Below are 21423 nucleotides of genomic sequence, written 5' to 3'. Positions count from 1 at the left end.
GAGAAAAACCTTTTAGGTAAGATAGAAAAAGCATGAAGCTTAATGAAAAATTTGACTAGAATTTTATCCAAATTAAAAGCTTTTCCTCTTCAAAAGACACCATTACGAAAATGAAAAGGCAAGCTATAGCCTGGAGAAAATATTTGCAGAACATATATCCTAAAAGAAGCTGCTCATTTGTTGCCAGTATCAATGAAAAATGGTACAATTCCTTTGGAAGACAGTCTGGCAGTTTTTTACAAAGCTAAACATAGTGTCACTACCTTACAATCCATACTGTCCTTGATATTTACCCGAGTTGATAAATTACTCATGTGGCCACACAGAATCCTACACATGAATGTTTATGACAGCTTTATTCATAATTGTGAAAACTTAGAAGTAACCAAGATGTCCTTCAGTAGATGTGTGGATAAACAAAGTGTGGTGTGTCCAGACAATGGAATATTATTACTCAGTGATAAAAAAGAAGTGAGCTATCAAGCCATGAAAAGACATGGAGGAACCTTAAATGCTTATTGCTAAGTGAAAGAAGCCAGTCTAAAAAGGCTGCATAATGTATGATTCCAAGTATTGACAATCTAGAAAAAGGAAAAATTGGGAAGAGTACAGGAAAAAAAAGTAGTTGCCAGGATTTGGGAAAGGTCAAAGGAGGGGTGAATAGGTTGAGCACAGGGCATTTTTAGGGCAGTGAAACTATTCTGTATGATGCTGTAAAGGTGGATAAATGACATTATGCATCTGTCAAAATCCATGGAACTGTATAATAAACACAAAGTGTGGGCCCTAATGTAAACTATACACTTAATAACTGTATCAACATTAGCTCATTAATTATAACAAATGTATCACAAATATTCTTCTGTTCCCTTTTCTCATTCTTGTGTATTCCCATTATGATATGTTACATCTTTGTAATTGTCAATTATTCCTTAGGTATTCTGTTCCATGTTTCATTCCTTTTTCTCTTTGATTTTTAGTATGGGAGGTTTCTATCTTCTGGTTCACTGATACTTTTTTCATGTGCTTATTGGCCATTTGTATATCTTTGGAGAAATGTCTGTTCAAGGCCTTTGCACATTTTGAATCAGGGTTTTTGTTGTTGTTCAGTGTTAGGAGTTCTCTATGTATTCTGGATGGTTACTCCCTTATCAGATATATGAGGTCTGACAATTAAGTTTGCAAACTCATCCTAGAAAAAGTGCTACAACCCTCATTGCTGAATATCACTACGGTTTAACTTTGAAGTACTCCCCTCGGGAAGCTATTCACCAATGCCTGTACCCAGTCCCGCCCTTCAAAGTAATTTTGGAACTCTTTCCTGGAATGGCAATCAGAGCTGTCATCATATTACCCTTAATATCCTGAATATCATCAAAATGTCTTCCTTTCAATGTTTCCTTTATCTTCGGGTAAAGAAAGAAGTCATTGGGAGCCAGATCAGGTGAGTAGGGAGGGTGTTCCAATACAGTTATTTGTTTACTGGCTAAAAACCCCCTCACAGACAGTGCCATGTGAGCTGGTGCATTGTCGTGATGCAAGAGCCATGAACAGTTTGGTGGAAAGTTTCAGGTCGTCTAACTTTTTCATGCAGCCTTTCATTCACCGCTTCCAAATAGTAATCTTGGTTAACTGTTTGTCCAGTTGGTACAAATTCATAATGAATAATCCCTCTGATCTCAGAAAAGGTTAGCAACATCGTTGCAACAAGTTCACGAACTTACTTGTCTGACCTCATATAATTTGCAAATATTTCTCCATTCTGGTGGTTGCCTTTTTACTCTTGATACTGTCTTTTGGTGCACAAAGTTTTAAATTTTCATGAAGTCCAATTTACCTGTTTTTTTCTTTTGTTGCCTGTGCCTATAGTGGTCATATCCTAGAAATCGGCCAAATCCAATGCTGTGAAGATTTTGCCCTATGTTCTTTCCTAAGAGTTGTATGGTTTTAGTTCTGCATTTCAGGCTTTGATCCATTTTGATTTTTTTATATAGTGTTAGGTAAGGATCCTGCTTCATTGTTTTGCATGTGAATATCCAGTTTTCCAGCACCATGTGTTGAAGAAAAACCATCCTCTCCCCATTGAATCGTTTTGGCACCCTTGTCAAAAATTATTTGGCTATATATGTGAGGACCTATTTCTGGACTCTATTCCATTAGTATGTACACCTGTCTTCATGCCAGTACTATACTGTTTTGGTTATTGTAGCTTTGTAGTTAAGTTTTGCAATCATGAAGTGTCAGTCATTCTGCTTTGTTCTTTTTCAGGATTGTTTTGGCTATTCTGAGTCCCTTGTAATTCCATATGAATTTTTAGAATCAGCTTGTCAGTTTCTACAAAGAAATTTGCTGGAATTCCAATGGGCATTGTATCAAAATCTGTAGATAATTCTGGGGAGTGTTGCCATCTTAACAGTGTTAACTCTTCAGATCCATGAACATGAAATGATTTTCCATTTCTTTAAATCTTTAATTTTATTCAACGATATTTGTAGTTTTCAGAGTATAAGTTTTACACTTCTTTAAGTATTATTTTCAATGCTATTATGAATGGAATTATTTTCCTAATTTGATTTTCTGATGTTCATTGCTAGTGTATAGAACTGAAGTTGATGTTTGTCATTGATCTTGTAATCCTGCAACCATGCTGAACATGTTTATTGGTTCTAATGGTTTCTGGTGGATTCCTTATAATTTTCTGAATACAAATTATATGAATAAAGATAATTTTATCTCTTTCTTTCAATCTAGATACCTTTTATCTTTCTTTTTTTGACTAGTTGTTCCTGACTAGAACCTCCAGTATAAATGTTGATAGAATGAGAGAGGGGGAAAGCATCTATTAATACAGTAGTATTCACTATTAAATATAATAATAGCTGTGGGTTTATCTAAAATCGAAATCTTGATTTTTTTTGTATATGATTCCGTATCAGTACCTATAGAGCATCTTCATTCTCTGTAAAAATGGCATCATATTTCATTGTATGCATATACCAGGAAATTTTTAGTTAACCTTTTGATAGATACTGAGGTGGCTTTTTCTCATACAAACCATGCTGTAATGTGCAGTCTTGCTACATGTTATTTTGCACGTGTATGTATATCTTTAGGATAAATCTTAGAAGAATCACTCTAATTTTGGTAAATATAATCAAATTGCTCACTAGAATATTCCCACCAGAAAACTATGTGTGAGAATGCCTGTCTTCTACCATATTCTCACCAGTATACTATGTTACCAGAATTTTTTATTTTTGCCAATCTGATAAGGAAAAAGAGAATATTTATGATAGTGTTAATTTGTATCTTTATCATGAATGAGGGTTTTGTATCTTTTCACATGATTAAGGGATATTTGAATGTCCCTTTCTGTGAATTTTCTGTTCATATTCTTTGCCCATTTCTCTTAATGTATTATTGATTCTTATTGGTTTGAAATTAATGTTTTGTATGTAAGATGATTCGTAAGTGTTTTGACACCAGTTTATCATTTGTATTTGACTTGGCTGATTTTGACAAGAAATTTTAAATGTTTATGTAGTTAATTTTATTGGGGGCTTTTGTTTGTTTGTTTGCTTAATTTATAGCTTCCGATTTTAATCTTTAAAGACCTTTAGAAAGGTCTTTCCCACTCAAAGGTTATAAAAAGATTCTTTTATATTATCTGAATACTATTAAAGTCAAACTTTTTAAAAAGATTCTTTCTCCTTTTTAAAATATAACAGATTTCCATTTTCTAGCTTTTTGACATCTGCGTGGTTCTCTTAATTCTACATATATCTCTAAGAGTGGCTTAGCAGTGTCATTTAGAAGCTTCTCTGAGTACCTTGAGATATAATTTATCTAATCTAAAAGTTGAACTCCTTTTGGTTGACTGGATGATTTTTGACAAGTTCTTTATTCATTAGAGAATTCAATTCTAATTTACTTATACTTATCTCATCCATTTTTTTGTTCAGAGCAAGTGTCATCCTTTTGGATATATGTATGCAGAAGCAAAATAAAAATTGAGTTCTCCATCCTCTCTGTCTCATTTCTACTTCCCGCTCAAATTCTTGTTATTGTTGACTATTTGTGGACCTTCATCTTCTTGTTCTAAAGCCTCTACGATAAAAGAAGAGGATGATTCTCGACCACAGTTTAAACTTATTCCCATTTACTTCGCTTTATTAAGAAATATTTAACGAGCAACTGCTACATACTTAGTCATGTTCTAAGAAAGACAGAAACAAAGTTTTTAATATTTTGGTCCTTGCTTCTAAGGTAGAAACGCAGCGTTACTACAGATAATAATAATGGTATTATCATTACTAGATAATAGTATTTGTCGTTTTAGATATAGCCCACAATTTTTGCTGTTTTTTTTTTTTTTAATTTGCAAGCATGGTTGGACTGCTTTGGGTGAAAATACCCAGAAGTTGTGAAAGAACTTTTTCTTCTTGGGCAGTTTCGTTTTTCTGAGGTGCAGTAGTAAGAATAGGATTCTCAGAAACTGGGCATACAAGAAGGCTAGGCCATGTTTGTGTCAGTTCCAAGTGTCTTACAAAGCCAGTCATGGAATGTTCTTCCAACTACTTGTGGCAGGTGACATATTGTTTTTATTGAGTTTGCTAGATTTCTATTAATGCTTTTCTTAAAGGAAACAGGCTTCATTTATTCAATAGCATATGATTCGTCGTCACTCTGGTCAGTTTTCAGTGTTTCCTTTGTCTTTGGTTTGATTAGTTTAAATTCAAGTGGTACTTGCCTCGTGAAAGCTACTAAATATATTCTGACTTTAAATTTCTTTCACAATATCTTGGAGCTTAGAAAGTTACATATTAACAAATATGGATTTGGCATTTGCTTTCTTGGAAAAAAACAAAATTGATCTCAGTTGAACCCAACTATATTTCAGAAATTGGTTTTCCATGTTAATATAATTATAATCCGCAGTTTCACTAAATAACTTTATTTTCCTCTGAGAGTTTTTTTCTGTATTGTACAGTGAAATTCTTTCCTACCATAGAACCAGTCTGTGCAGTTGTGAAAAAACCTTCAGGAATGTTTTTTTTTTTTTTTTAAATTCTACCTCTGACTTCTTCTTTCTCTCTTGCCAGTAGTCTTTCCACATTCCCCACCTGCCCCCCACCCAATTGAGAGCAATAAGGTAGATGAACATAGAGAAAGGAAGGGACTATTTTAGAGTTTTCGAGTCAATGACCATTTCTGTTCCTTTCCGTCTCAAAGTCTTGAATTGAACCAATGTCTAACCAATGTCTAAAGTATTGTTACTATATGCTGATCGTGGCAACGATTGGATATATAGAAAATATATTGGCGTAGTACCTGAAAATTGTAAGCTAGTCATTATGCTGTTTCCTGGAGAAAGAGATGGTCTTTATACCTTCTTACATAGAGGAGAAGGGTGGAAGTTGAAGGAGTGGATGGTATTCTGAACCATAGGAGTGTAAAATAACTATGGGAATAGATGTGGTGGAACAGAATTAACACATCTGGTCTAGAAGAGCCAGGCTGAAGCAACAATTCAACTAGCAGTCAGTGAGAGCGTCTTTCACATATTTAAATAAGTGAAATTAAAGCATCATGTATTAGATAGAATAATTACAAGGTGATGTTAGCATGGCTTCCTGTATCGTGATAAAGTCAAATAAGCTTTAGTAGGTAAGAGCTCAAGCCTTGATATTAGACATCTGACTCTGCCACTTAATCAGTATTGTCAACTCAAGCAAATCACTTTATCTCATTTTGCCTCAAGTGTCTTTGTCTGTGAGGTGAGGATGAGAATAACATACCAACCTTTGCTAAGGACACACACTCACTGTACTGAAAATGTAATTTCTGACACGCACAAAAAAGCCCTCACTAAATGTTGAGGTTTTTTTCTTAAGCTTTCGTATACAATCATGAGTGTAGAGTATTACAAGGTTAATGATGCTAAATGAATATTTATTAAAGGAAATATCTCTATTAAAATAGAAATTCTAGCTTGTTTTGTAAGAGTTAACTAATAATGTGCATTATTTTAGTTTTTTTCCTATCCTTATCAGGCTTTCAGAAAATTACACATTTACCTATTCTCATTCTTTGTGGCGTTTTTCTAGTCTTAATTTTTTTCTTATCTAAGTCTAATAGAAACTTTTCCCTCTGTTTAAATTACATTTGGTCTTTTGACATTTTCTTTGTTTAATAGCAGTTAAAATTTCTTTTTTTATCAGTTTATCTCATGTGACTTAAAATTTCTTCTTCTGAGGTGTTTTATAAAAACGTTGCTTAACATATAGCCCCCTTTCACTTAAAAACTTACTTTGTTTTGTGAATCACCTGAAAAAAATACATTTAAATGAAAATACTGCATTTTAAAAATTATAATGTGTATTTAGACCGAAGAATTCACTCTGTATTATAGAAATAACATCTAAAGTATAGGTATCAGATAAAATTTAATTGATACTGTTGCCACTTGAAATTTGGATTTTTCTTCATCACATGCAGAAATGAATCTTAAAATATTTAGCATAAGACTTGTCATTTTACATGATTTCATTTATAAATTAAATCTTAATAATTATGCTTTTCCTGTCTTCAAAATCACATACCAACCATTTATCAGAAAAACAAAAAACACTAAAAGATGAAGACTAAGTAGTATTCATTCTCAGTTTGAAATTAAAACTCTGCTTTCCTCCCACTATTAAAGGATAATTAGGACTGCATCTTTTCTGTGACAGTGTAATTCATGGTCTATTTTCTGTGGGGAAAAAACTGTGAGTTTTTTTTGAAAAACAGCTTAAGATATAGACACATGAAATCCTGTGGTCCTTCAGGGTCCAGTTCAAGAGCAGCCTTCCCTGAACTGACTTTTTCACAATTGGAAAATGGTAGCTTTAGGATTCAGGGGTTCCCAAAATGATTTTTACTAATTTTTGAATGGTAATCTGTATAACGATTATGTTCCTATTCTTTATTTTTATTGGATTTACTTTAATAAAGCATGAACAGTCTATCTAGAGTTCGAGCCTAGACTAAAGTGTCATTAGGAAGTTCTATTATGTAGGAAATATGACAATTTTAAATTGTCATCCAGCCTATTTAGTTTTTTCATGGTTTAGTTTTAAAAATGACTTTTCCATGACTTTAGGATAGGAAGAGGGGCCAAGATTTATTAATACTGCATAATAACAATAACTAAAAAACTATAATACTGCCTCTGATTGAAGTATTAAATTGGTTTCAATGAATCAAACCTCCAGGTAATATCTTTTTGAACTTTCTTTATGAAAAAGAAACAAATCAAGAAAAAAGAACACAGTCTGAAGCAAAATAATGTGTTCTTACTTTAACATACTGTTGCCTTTTAAGGCTCATGAGAGGCTAGAAGATTCAAAACTAGAAGCTGTCAGCGACAATAACTTGGAATTAGTCAATGAAATTCTTGAAGACATCACTCCTCTAGTCCCTGTGGATGAAAATGTGGCAGAACTGGTTGGAATCCTCAAAGAGCCTCACTTCCAGGTAAGCTTCCTCTATCACTCTTCTCTCCAAGTCCTCTGTGTTCCCAAAGTATTCTCCTGTAGTAGTTACTTTCCAATGTAGGGTGATATTTTGAAAGATTATTCAGGGCCATATTTTGTAAATATGGGAATTCCAACTTGGGTATTTTAATATCCTGGCATACTGAGGACATATAAACAGGCGCACGTAATACGTACTATGTAAATATATGATATCTGTCACAGAAATACATGAAAATGGGTTTTTTCTTTGTGTAATTAAAAAAAAATGCCAAAAATCCTGATTCACCATCAGACCACATACTAGAGATGTTTTTATCCCTGTGATGGTGAATTTTTCTTCCTTATTACCAGTCTCCTGGACCTCCTTATGACCAGTTATACACATCTTCAGTGGTGCTTCTAAGGTTTGGGTGCAGTTGATGATCTTGGAACAAAAGAAAGCAGTGTAAGGATGGAAACTATTACCTAATATACTTTAGATAGGTACCAAAAATAAGTGCAGTTCAAGCATTGGTCTATTATCAGTGAAGAGTTAATCATTTTAACAAAGACGAATCAGTTTCAGAAGAGAAAGGGTGGGGAAGATTTCTTATAAATCTGTAATTAAGACAGTGTGGTTTTTGGGTCAGTATTAAAAAATAGGTTAATCAATCAGAATAGAAACCTCAGAAATACATCCACACACATATGGCAACTTGATTTATGCTAGAGATACTACATTTTAGTGGAGAAAGAATGGGATATTTAATAAATTGTCCTAGAATGGAAGAATAAAGTGTCACCTGCTTTGCACTGCAAATCTTAGTGTTGAAAATCAAATGGAAACACCTGTTTGCTTTTTCTCAAAGACTTTCCGTGACTCTCCAACAATGTTACAGTAAAATACGAAGATTTATAATGAGATGGTTCCTACATAAATCAGTATCTTAGGTACAAAAATATGGACACATACCGGAGCCATCTTTTATGCAGGGGCCAGTTGCTTGAGGCCTTATAAGACACACTTTATCCTGAGGACAACGGGAAACCTTAGGTAGGGATGAGAGGAGGTATTAAACAGGGAGAGGTCAGATTGTGGAGCAAATTATTAAGTACTAAGGCAAGAAATAGTGATGGCAATGTAAAAATGTGAGGATTTGCAAGTTTTAAGCCGTAAATCAACGGGACTTGGTGATTGGTTACATGTGACAATTGCAGAAGAGAGATGTGGGAAGTTCATTAAGGATAGGTTTTCTGAGACACAATTGATGACATCCACTGAGATATGGAACACGCTAGGAGCACTGTTTTGGCGTGTAATATTAAGGTAGCTGACCATGTTTAAGTTTGTGTACTTCCGGAGCATCTGGGTAGAGAGCTTTCAGACATGCTATATATTTCTTTAAATAAATGTATAAGATTTAATAAATGTATAAAATTTATATAACACATAAAACTAGAAAAATATAGCGAGCAAAAACACAAAAAATTAAGACATTGCGTTCTTACTACCCAAATTACTATTGTACTATCTTAGTACATATTCCTCCATTTTTTTCTATGCATTAAATGTACATATTTTTTTCCTTTACTGATTGAGATCACTTTCTACAAACTATTTTTGTAACTTAGCCTTTTTGTCAATCATTGATTTCCACTTTCCATTTCTTTGGACCGCCATCTCATGTAGTGCAACATACTGTATTCAAATGTCTTTACTTGATGCCAAAATATTCTTTATAGCTGGTTTGTACATACTAGTTTCCAGCTTAGGCTTATGTGTAGCATCTGGTCGGACCATCCCTCTCCCTTGATTATGATGTTGACCTTTTGAAGAGACCAGGCCTGTTGTCCTGCAGAATGTCCCAATCCCTGGATGTGTCATTTTGCTTCCCTGCTGTGTTGTTTAGTTATCCCTTCTATTTCCTGTAAACAGAAGTTCTATCTAAAAAGTTGATGATTCAAGTTAATTATTTGGAATGTATCTTAAGTGATGTGATGCAATATGAATTAGAATACATCAGAAGATGTATAATACCTGGATGACCCACCACTATTGATGCTGAGATTGGTCCCTTGATTAAGGGTAATGACAATTTTAATCCTTCCTTTGAAAGCCTCTCCACTAGAGAGTAATCTAGTGTGTTATTATCCCAGCATTATACAAATGCTGTTTTCTTTCAACCATTTATGTACTGGACAAGCACACACTAATAATCTCTGAATCAATATTTTCATTAGAGATTGCAAAATGACAATTTTCAAACTCTCTCAGTCTACATTTATTAGTTGGTGTTCCTATATAAAATAGAGCTTTTCCTTATCAGTGGACTATTTATTCTAGTTACACTATAATGCATTTCCTACTGAAAAGTCAGGGAAATGCTTGAATCCTTCCTTTACTAATTTTCAAGTAAAGAATTGTTTAAAGTAGGCAATCCTAATAGTAACAAAAATGTTTTTTCCAGTCCTTTGTTTTTTTCAGTAGCCACTATGGACTTAGGGATTTTTAGTTAATTCATTATGTTTCAATCTTCTGCAATCAACTCTTTTTATTTTCAAATTACCATCATTTTGTCCAGTTTGTAGGCAGATTTTTAGTTTATGAATCTGAAGCTCATGAGTAGTTCTGGACCAAAGATACAAATTGGGATTTATCAATGTTTAAATAGTGATTCAAGTCACAGGAGTCGATAATGCTCCCTACGAAGAGTATAGGGTGAAACTAAGCAGCCAGGTTAGAGAGTTGAGTGACCTGCAGCATTTATAGGCATACTCCTTACATATGGATTTGTGAAATTTTTCCTTTTGAAATTTTTCTTTAGTTTCTTACATATATTTTTGTGAAATGACCAAAAATTACCAGTTAAGTCCAAATGCTGTTTGTTCTGAGCCTGCTGACATTTTCTTCCTTCTTTCTGTTTTGAATTATTGTTTTTAACTTGCATTCTATTCACTTAGATTTTTTAAACTTAGCTTTATGTTGGGTATACCCCATTACAGTATAAATGAAAAATAAAATAAATATACAAAAAGAAATTCCTAGAAACCTAGATCAAAGTCATCTGTGATGATAGCCTGATGATGACGAGGATTATGTGTGTAACACATGCATATATAGTATATGTAGAAGATAAAAGTAAAATTATATTCAGGACTATTACTGGCTCTTTTGTCCCCCGTAAAAATGTATATTTTAGAGACTACAACCTTTATTGGTAATACAAAATTCCTATCATTACATAAGATGCTGATACATTTTCATTTTCTATTGGACATTTTTTTAACAGACATTTTGTATATGTGAAGATGTGGTATAATTAACATAACAATTTTAATAGGATTGGGTGGTAAGTACTGAATGATGGTGATGGTGATGGCACTGGTGGGAATGAAATCCAGTGCCTCCATTGCACCACACTTGGAAATCTAGGTTCAGTTTCCACTGAACATGCCACTTTAAAAAAGTCACAAAACTATCAAGCTCTTCAGATCTTTTAAACAAGGAATAGGATATTGTTTGATAATTAAAAATATATTATTTTTTTTAAAATTCTGTATGCGTTTGACTTAACTCATATTTGTGGATTTAATGCATGCCTTGGAAATTTTCAGTACTCCACTAGGATAATGAACTAAGTTATCTTTAATACCTTATTCCATCATAGTTAATGGCTGTTTTGAATCCTTACAGTCACTCCTGGAGGCCCATGATATTGTGGCATCAAAGTGTTATGATTCACCTCCTTCAAGCCCGGAATGAATAATTCTGTCAATAATCAGTTATTACCAGTAGATGCCATTCGTATTCTTGGCATTCACAAAAGAGCTGGGAACCATTGGTGAGTAGATAAATCGGTTCCTTCTTAAATCTGAAATCTGACATACTTGCGGCTCAAGTCACTGCTCTTATTTTCTTCTCTTTCATAATTTGTATCATTATGAAAACTTTATTTGTGTTTGTTTATCAGCCTTTTTTGGTCTATGAATAAAATACAAAACTGATGCACTCTCAACTTTATTTAGCATACAGAATTAAACCAAATAAAAAGTTTAAACTGAAATAGAGGCCAGAAGAAGTTTGCCAATGGGTAGCAAAAATTTCAGAAGATAATTGCTTCATTTTTTCCCTATACCCTTTGAAGGAATGAACTCAGGAAGCTGTCTAATGACAGTATCAAAACACAGAAGAAAGTTATTAAAAGCGAAGACATGGTTAGGGCTCTTAAGTAGTGAAGTTCACAGTTTCCTGCTAAAATTATTTCTGGGTCCTGACTATAAGAACAGTGAAATGGGAAAAAAAGCCAGGAACAAGGCCATCAGAATGCACAACTGTCTTTTCTTATTCCTTTGAGCTTCCTTTTATCCTGTGGAATGTAGCCTAATCCATGTTTCATTTTAAGGTTAAGGGGTGGTCTGTGTTGTCACAGTTGCACATGGTTTAATGAGAGTAGCGTATTGAAACAGGAGAGAACATGGGGAAACTAGGAACGATTCACTACCTGCTTTTAGATTTACTTTGTTATATATGCGTGTTCATGAGTACTTAAGATTTTTTTCCTAAAAATCCAAAATTAGTGACAATTCTGGTCCTTTTTTCCTTTAGGGTGTAACATTTAGGGTTGAAAATAATGATCTGGTAATTGCCCGAATCCTTCACGGAGGCATGATAGATCGACAAGGTCTGCTTCATGTGGGAGATATCATTAAAGAAGTCAATGGTCATGAGGTTGGAAACAATCCAAAGGAATTACAAGAATTACTGAAAAATATTAGTGGAAGTGTCACCCCTAAAATTTTACCAAGCTATAGAGACACCATTATTCACAACAGGTGAGTAATAAAATTCTTGGTAATATTAAGAGCACTTTATTTCTTTAATCACACTGTTGGATATAACCGCCAGTTGCTACTCTTTTGCTAAAGAAAAGAGAAAAAAAGTTCAATTTAGTTCTGAATTGCTTTATTTTGTCTTGAGTGAAATTTTGAATTTTTAAACAATTAACATTATCTTACTGTATAGAGGAATTAGTAAAGAAATCTCTTTGTGAACACCATGAACCCTGCTATTTCAGTAACCTACAGCTAGGTATCAAAAAACCATATAAAGCCTTTTTGGCATTAATCTAGCATTTTGATACTATTATATTCCAAGTCCTGGGGAACATAAGAATGTAGTCCAGTCACCTGTAGCTTTAGTGTTCATGTGATGGGCTAGAGAATGAGGCCAGAAAGAGGGTGGGTCCAGACTGAAGAGAGTCTTGAACACCTGGTGTGTATACATTCGATCTGTATTTTTAAACTAATTTTTAGGTGAAATAGATTATTGACCAGGGGAATGTTTTAATGACAGTGATCATTGAGCCTCATTATGTTGACTGAATTTCAGAAACGAGAGATGTGATTGTGTCACAGGCAGCAGGTGTTTGAAGGTGTGAGGTGATTTGTGGAGGCCTCTAATGATGGCTTATGACGATTGCTTGGGTCAGATACCTAAGTGCTGCCACTTAGGAGCTTCTCTTCTCTGCTTCATTTCTCGTACATACAGTTAGGGATAATATTTCTTCCTCAGAAGATGTTTTTGAGGATTAAATGAGTTAATTCATGTAAAGCTCTCATAGAAGCACCTGGCACATAGCGCTTAACAATAGCTGCCGCTATTGTGGTGCAGTGGTGGGAGGTATTGTGAGGTAGTGGCCTGTGATAGAATCGCAAAGAAGAAAAAGTGATCAAGTAATTGGCAAAGAAACAATTGACGATTATGGTAGGAGTGTTGGAACTGAGGAGAGGCTTTTCAAGACTAGATAATGTAGATATTGGAAATATCTGCCAATGTATTAGATGCCTTTAATTTGTTCAGGTTTATTCTAGAAATTTATTATTTCATGTGTGAGTGGAATTGTAAGTTTTGTGCTTAAGATACTGCTAGTGTATTTTGTTTTATATTGTTAATATGAAAATTTTAAAGCCTATATTTTTTATATTCCATGTACTTTTTTGAAATAGATGTCTTGAATACCTGTTTTTATATTGCTCATTGGAGGATGGATACAGGTTTTAGTATATAAACTGGACTTCTGAATAACATAGGCTTGTCATGAACTTTGGTTAAAATGAAGATAGAGACCCTCGTCTTCAAGGAAAAGAATCATGGAAGAAATGGTACTAGAAATAGACAATTCCATATCGCCAGTATTTCAGACTACCTTTATTCCTCGATTGGTACATTCCCATTTGGACTTGAATAGATCGGAAAAGTAGAACCTAAGATTTTTTTTTTTAGTATTTTTTTTAATTGTAGTTGACTACAATATTATGTGAGTTTCAGGTACAACATAGGGGGTAGACTTTATCTAACTTAAGAAGTAATCACCCCTATAAGTCTAGTACCCATCTGGCACCACGCATAGTTTATCACAATGTTACTGACTCTAGTCCCTGTGCGGTACTTTATTTACATCCCCATGACTATTTTATAACTGCCACCCACCGCCCCAACCCCCCTCCCATCTGGAACCATCAATTTGTCCTCTGTATCTATGAGTTTGTTCTGTTCTGTGTTTTGGTTTATTTTGTTTTTAGATTTCACATATTAGTGAAATCATATGGTATTTGTCTTTCTCTGTTTTTAAAATTATATGTTAGGCATGAGAGGAAGATCCACCTTCTACTCCCCCCCACCCTCCATGTTCCAACTCAGAATTCTTAGCTCACCGTGGCTGTAATGGACTTTACAGGAAAAGAATGTTTTTATAATGTTAGTAGTGGCCTTTGGCCCAAATTGCTTTGTAGATTATGCACCTGGTGAACTGGTCGGAATGACGTGAAGTGCAAGGATATTTAGCCCTATTTTAGGCATAAAGTTTTCCATCTCATGCCTTCTCAAACTCTGGTTTTTATTTAGCCTTTAGAACTGGGAGAGGGTATTGAAATGGGGAAGGAGTGGTCAATCCAAGCCTAAGGCAGTCACAGGCCTGTCCTACCATAAAAAGAAAAGAGACTGTAACATGAATGCTTCCAACAGGAGAGCTAAACACATCCATGTTGGGACATTTTTTTAAGGGAAAGGGGGAGCAATTACACATTATGCTGGAATAATAGGCATAAATAAGGACTGTCCTGGGCAAACTGGTCGTCTTACTGACACAAGGGGGAAGGAGCAAGGGCATTTACCCTCTGCATGTCTTTCACTGAAGCTCCACCGTGTAGTCCTGTTGGGCCTGCCTTAGCTCTTCCTCTGGGTTGCTGTGAGAGCAGGTGGAAGCCACCAGGAGCTCACCCTACTCCGGTGGTGGTTTTCAAAGCATGGTCAGTCAGTACATCACTCGATCAGAATCATTTGAGGTGCTTACTAAAAATCCTAAGTTTTTCACAAAACCTAAAGATTTACATATTTAAATCTGAAGACCAGGGTGACTTAAGTTGTAGTTAATTTTGAAATTCTTCAACCTACATGTAGGTTCGGTTCCACCTATTCATGAAGGTCAAAATGGTAGGAGTTCTTTTTAACTTATTCTTTGAGACCAGTATGACACAGGTGCCAAAAATGTAAGAAAAGAAATTAAAGTTCCATTCACTCAAGGATATACATGTAAAATTTTCTCAGTGAAATATTAGCAAGTGAAATGTAATGATGTATAAAAATGATAACACAACATGTCCAATTGGATTTATCCCATGTATAATAGGATGGCTTCATATTAGAAAAATCCATATACCTCATATATAACCCAGCACATTAACAGATTAAAAGAGAAAAACCTCAATAGAAAATTTGACAAAATTCAATACCTGTTCATGACTCTTTTAAAAAGATTAGTAAGTTAGGAATAGGAAAGAACCTTCTTAATTTCACTTAAAAAGAAAAGAATAAACATTCTGAATAATCGAGTGTTGGAAGCATTCTCTTTAAAATCAGGAACTGGACTCCTCCGCTCGTCTGCCCAAGACGACGTGAGTGCCAAGAGAAACTTGCCAAATTTCAGGCATAATTGTGACTGGTAAAAAGGAACTGCCCTGAGACGATATATAGAGTAACAGATGGTACAACAATTATCTGTTATAATAGGTGATACAAGAATCTTTAATTATCCTCAAAGAAACTAGGAATAAACAGTATCTCCGATATTAAAAAGCTAAGTATGTTTGCAGACCAGAGGATGGTGACCCACTTTAACAACACTAAAGCTCACACGTCTCTGGCAGCAAATGTTTTCCCGTTACCAGCCATGCTGAGACAAAACAGCTGACAGAAATGCCACCCAGCAATCTTAGGCCACCTTGGTGTCAACAAGCTCAACTGGCAGAAGCTGGATGGAAAAGCACCACTTGCTATTGGGAAAGAGGGTGATAACTGTTCAGAATTTTGATGAGGCTTCCAACAAGGAGGCAAGTGGAATTGAGCTTCTTTTTTAAAAATAATAAAACGTCAAGAATTTTGACTGCTTTAAAAATTTTTGTTTAGGATGTAATGACATTCTGAGGCCCTTGGACACTGCTGCTTTTTAAATTACTATTTATACACAATTATTTGTTTGTAGTTAACTAAGCCAAAGAAGCCAGAACTAAAGTTTAAAACAAGGATTAATAGTCTTCGCCTAGTTAAAGAAAATTAAGAATTAGAGAACGATGTTCTCCAGCCTCACTTCCATCTAATATTTTATTGAAAGTTCCATAAGCACAAAAAGACAAAAATATAGAAGCAAAAGGCTTGGAAAGGAGAAAATAAAACATCGTTTTCAAATAATAGGATTTTTTACATAGAAACCCTGCAAAACTAAAAATTATTAGAAATAATAGAGGTTAGCAAGGTACTTGAAAACAAGATTAACATACAAAAGTCAGTTGCATTTCTGTATGTCATGAGCAAGCATCTAGAAATATAAGAGAGACAGGCATCATTTACAGTAGAGTCAGAGAATGTCACATTTATGTCCAGGAATAAATCTAACAAAAATACTCAAGACCGCTACACACACAAAATTGTGATGGAAATCTGAATAACAGAGAGATAGATCATGTTCATGAACAGAAAGACAGTATTGTGAAGATGTCAGTTTTCCTCAAATTGACTTGTAGATTCAATGAAATTCCAATAAAAATTCCTATAGGGTTTTTCATTGTATTTGATAAGATGAATAGCCAAGGCACTTCTGGGTCAGAAAAGCAGAAATAGGGGCTTATTGTTAAGGTGTAGGAATTAAGATATTGCAGTATTGACAAAGGAAAAAACAGAAATGATGAATGGAATCGAGAATTCTGAATGAGACCTACAAACTTATATTACTTTGATATGACAGAGATGATACGTCTTTAAGTGAGAGAAGGAGAGCCTATTCGATTAATGAACTTGGTTGTTCATAGGGATAATATGTGAAGTTGTGTTTGTTTCAGTCTACATACACAAATCAAGTGAAAGGAGATGCATGGTCCATGGTCAGTAAACATGAAGAGAGATTAAAAGTCACAATGTGAGATGCCATTTTATAACATTCAGTTGGCAAAAAATGTAGATGTGAATCCACAGTATCTGTCCTATATTGCCGGTGGCAGTGTAAATTGGTATAACCACATTAAGGGGGAAATTTAGCATTATCAGAGTTGCATGTTCACATATATCAAGACAGTAATTTCCTAGAGCAATCGTGTGTGTGTGTGTGTGTGTGACTGGAAACATATTAACAAGTATGTAAATCCCAAAAGAATACATGCATGCTCATATAGCATGATACTATTTTTATGTTTAAAATAACTAAATATATACTTTTATTTTTCCCCCTTCTTCCACCTCACCCCCCACTCTGGTTCAAGCAGTTGTTTCTCAGTTTAGTTGTGTAGGACAGGGAGCAGCTCACTGGCCCATTTGGGAATCGAACTGGCGACCTTGGCGTTAGGAGCACGGCGCTCCAACTGAGCCACCGGGCCCGCCCTAAATATATACTTTTAAAGACTACCAGTGGATGCAATAAAACTGTACAAAAGGAAAGCAAGGATTTTGTGAACAAGATTGAGGGTGAGGGTTACTGTGGTTGGAGAAGCCAGAGTGATGGAATGGAATGTGGGCAGGAGGTCTGTAGCGTAGGTCTCTAGCGTCTGTTTCAGGTGGCAGGCTCATTATCGTATTAAAACTAATGACATAAACAAATAAATACAGGCCTACCATGGACCAGATTTCATTGTAATGTAAATTAAGGATTATTAGTAGTATAATTCTGAGCAATCTAGGTTAGTAGATTTTTTTTTTTTTTTTGACTGACAGAAGCTTAAATTTGTGGTCCACAGATGGATATTTACCAGAGAGGGGTGTGAATTTCTGCTCAAAGCTTTTTTAACAAACGTATTCTGGTTTCCTTGATGATCTCAAACTGTGTGTGTGTGTGTGTGTGTGTGTGTGTCTGTCTGTCTGTCTGTCTCTGTCTCTCTGTCTTTGCATGTAACTAATGGGCCAAGTTCAAACACTTGAAAATCTTTATTATTTATTTATTTTTTAGACACTTGTCTTATTAGAGAGACCAGGGATTGTGTAGATACCTGATCACTGCACTGTACACCTGAAGCTGAAGCTGAAAAATAATGAATGTCAACTGTAATTTAATACACACATACACACACACACACACAGTCACAAGAAGCGGAGTATAGCATTAGGAATAGAGACAGTGGAAATGTAACAGCTGTATGCGATGCAGAGGGGTAGTAGATTGGGGAAGAGGGGTTATCACTTGGTGAGGGGTATAAATGATAAACGTCTGTTACATTGCTTTGTACACCTGAAACTGAGGGGAAAAAAAAAAATCTTTAGAAGAATAGTATCCTGCCCTGATTATCCTGCCCTGTTGTCATAGAGAACTTCTTAGCAGTTATGACCACTGTATTCACTACTTTGTCATTCACTCTGATGTGTGTCTCAGATGGACCTGAAACTATGGTTTGAGACGGAGGATGTGTAAACACTTGTACCATGTTCAGCCCACACACACATCCCCAAACAAATTATCAGCCACCTTCTGATTTAGCATAAGGATCACACGGGAGTTGTTTCTCCAGCCATTTCATTATTTGATTTCTTTTCTCCTGATTATTGTTATTTGCATAAGCACAGCATATTCCTATACTGTTTTATTTTCTATTACTTCTACTGTTTTTATCTTTCTAAAAATATCTTTGAGGTAACGTTTATATAAATAGCATATATATAAAATGTACAGTTTGATAAATGTGGACATATATATGTACCCATGAAACCACCCACACAATCAAGACAATGAACATATCTATCATCCCCAGAAGTTTCCTTGTGTCCATTTGTATATTCTTCCCTCTTGCCCTTTACTCCCCACTCACTTGTTTTGGGCAAGTACTGTTCTGCTTTCTGTCACATTTTCCATATTTTTATATAAATGGAATCATACAACATGAATCCTTCCTTTGGTTTTGCTTTTTTTTTTTTTTTTAATCTGGCTTCTTTCATTCAGCATAATTATTTTATTTGGGGATTCATCCGTGATTTTATGTGTATCAGTAGCTGTTTCATTTTATTGACAAGTAGTATTTAATTGCATGGCTACGCGTATACCACAGTTTGTTTATCCATTAATTAACTGGCTGAAAACATTTTTTGTTTCCAGTTTTAGATAATTAAGGATGCTGTGGAATTTACATGTAAGTTCCTCAGGTAAATATCTAGGAATTAAAGTATGGGTCATATGGTAGGTATATGCTGTACTTTTAAAGAAATGGCCAAACTATTTCAAAAGTGGTTGTATCAATTTATGTACCCATCAGCGTTATATGAGAGTTGCAATTACTGCACATCTTGACCAACATTTGGTATGGTCAGTCTTTATCATTTTAGCCATTCTAATAGGTGTGTAGTGGTATCTCATTATGATTTTAATTTGCATTTTCGTTTCTTTTTTATTAGTTTCAGGTGTACAACACAGCATAATGATTAGACATTTACCAAGTGATAACCCCCCGCCCAATCTACTACCCATCTGATACCATACGTAGCTATTACAGTACCATTGACTTTTTCCCTATGCTGTACTTTACATACTGTGACTATATATATATATATATATATATATATGCAAATATATATAATAATTTGCATTTCTTAATGACTAATATTGAGCATCTTTTCATGTGCTTATTTGCCATGTTTATGTCTGTCTTCAGGATATGTGCAAATATTTTATACATTTTTTTATTGAGTTGTTTGTTTTCTTACTGTTTAGTTTTGAGAGTTCTTTATGTCTTCTGGATACAAATACTTTATCGGAATTAAGATTAACAATTAAATCTTAATTAAAGACAAGCCCAGTGAAAAAGCTTGTCTTTTCATTCTCGTAACAGTGTAATACAAAGAGCAGAAGTTCTTAATTTTGATGATGTCCAATTTATCTGTTTTTTTATGAATCATGCTTTTGTTCTGTGTAAAAAAAATCTTTGTATAACCTAAAGTCATAAAGATTTTCTCCTAAAAGTTTTATAGTTTTATGCTTTGCATCTAGCTCTATGATCTATTTACTTCATGAGTTTTTGTATAGGGTGTAAGATATTGATCAAAGAGGTTTTTTGCATGTAAATATCCAATTTTTCCAGTTCCATTTGTTATAGACTATTTCCTTCATTAAATTTGGAAAATTTTTCACTGTTACTTCTTCAAATATATATTCTTTTCTATTCCTCTGTTTCTCCTGTCCTTTGGTGACACCAGTTACAAGTATATTAGAATTAGTATATTGAAGTTGTCCCATAGCTCACTGATAATGCTATTCATTTATTTCAGTCTTGTTTTCTCCCAGTTTTTCATGTTGTATAGTGTCTGTGGCTATGTCTTCAAGTTTATTAATCTTTTCTTCTGCAATGTCTCATCTGCTGTTAATGACATCTTTTGTACTGTTCATTTCAGACATTTTTGGTTTTATTTCTAGAAATTTGAATTGAGTCTTTTATATCTGCTGTGTTTCTACCTAACATGTAGAATCCTTTTTTCTAGCTTCTTGAACATATGAATACAATATGTAAAGTTAAAAATAACTAGTGTTCTTGTCTACTAATTCCATCATATCTGTCATTTCTGGATCACTCTTGATTGATTTTTCTCCACGTTTTAGGTTATTTTCCTGCTTATTTGTTTGCCTGGTCATTTTTGATAGGAAGCCAGACATCATGAATTTTACTTTGTTGAGTACTGGATATTTTTGTATTCTTAGAAATATTCTTAAGCTTTGCTCTAGTATACTTATGTTACTTAGGAGCAGATTGATCCTTTCATATCTTGATTTTTAGACTTTATTAGGTGCAACCAGAGCAGGATTGAGTGTACGGTATAACCCTTCTGAATACTCAATGCCTTATGAATTACGAGGTTTTTCCACTCATCCTGGTGAAAACAGAGACTCTTACTGATCCTGTATGACCTGATATCATTCCCTGTAACGCTGTTTTTTTACTTAGCCTTGGATAGTGTCCCTATAACACATGTATTGATCAGTACTTAGCTGAAGACCAGAGTGAATCCTCTGCAATTCTCAAGCCCTTCCTCTGTGCATCCCTTTCCTCACTGATATTCTGTTCTGTGCACTGTAGCCACCTTGATATCACTAGTCTCCCAGCTCATCTTTTCAACTTGGAAACCACCAGACTCCACCAGATTCTCCCTTCCCAAGTTGGAACCTGGAAACTTTCTCTGTACAGTTAGCTGGAGCAATTGTATAGCTCATCGTGTTTGTTTCCACTTTTTAGGAATCACTTTGTCTGGTGTCTTGAAAAATGTTTCGTAGATTTTGTCTAGTGTTTTAGTTTCAGGTTGGAGGATCCTTGTTACTTCATCTTAGTCAGAAGTGGGAGTCATTTTATCTTTACTTGTATTACCATAAACATTTAATTGTTCAATAGGTTTATCATTCCCATGGTT

General features: G+C 34.6%; 1 protein-coding gene across 1 annotated transcript in view; it reads left to right on the top strand.

Annotated features, from left to right (window-relative positions):
* The window catches only part of PALS2 (protein associated with LIN7 2, MAGUK p55 family member), a 50586-nt gene that overhangs the window by 5043 nt on the left and 24120 nt on the right, over nucleotides 1–21423 (top strand). The window contains 4 exon segments of the mRNA XM_033088357.1: nucleotides 7366–7518; nucleotides 11194–11257; nucleotides 11260–11345; nucleotides 12106–12332. Coding sequence (XP_032944248.1) covers nucleotides 7366–7518; nucleotides 11194–11257; nucleotides 11260–11345; nucleotides 12106–12332 — 530 coding nt within the window.

This window comes from Rhinolophus ferrumequinum, chromosome 20, assembly GCF_004115265.2.
Source record: "Rhinolophus ferrumequinum isolate MPI-CBG mRhiFer1 chromosome 20, mRhiFer1_v1.p, whole genome shotgun sequence".
NCBI lineage: Eukaryota > Metazoa > Chordata > Mammalia > Chiroptera > Rhinolophidae > Rhinolophus > Rhinolophus ferrumequinum.
The sequence above is the reverse complement of the archived record's forward strand: the minus strand, read 5'-3'. Positions and strand labels throughout refer to the sequence as shown.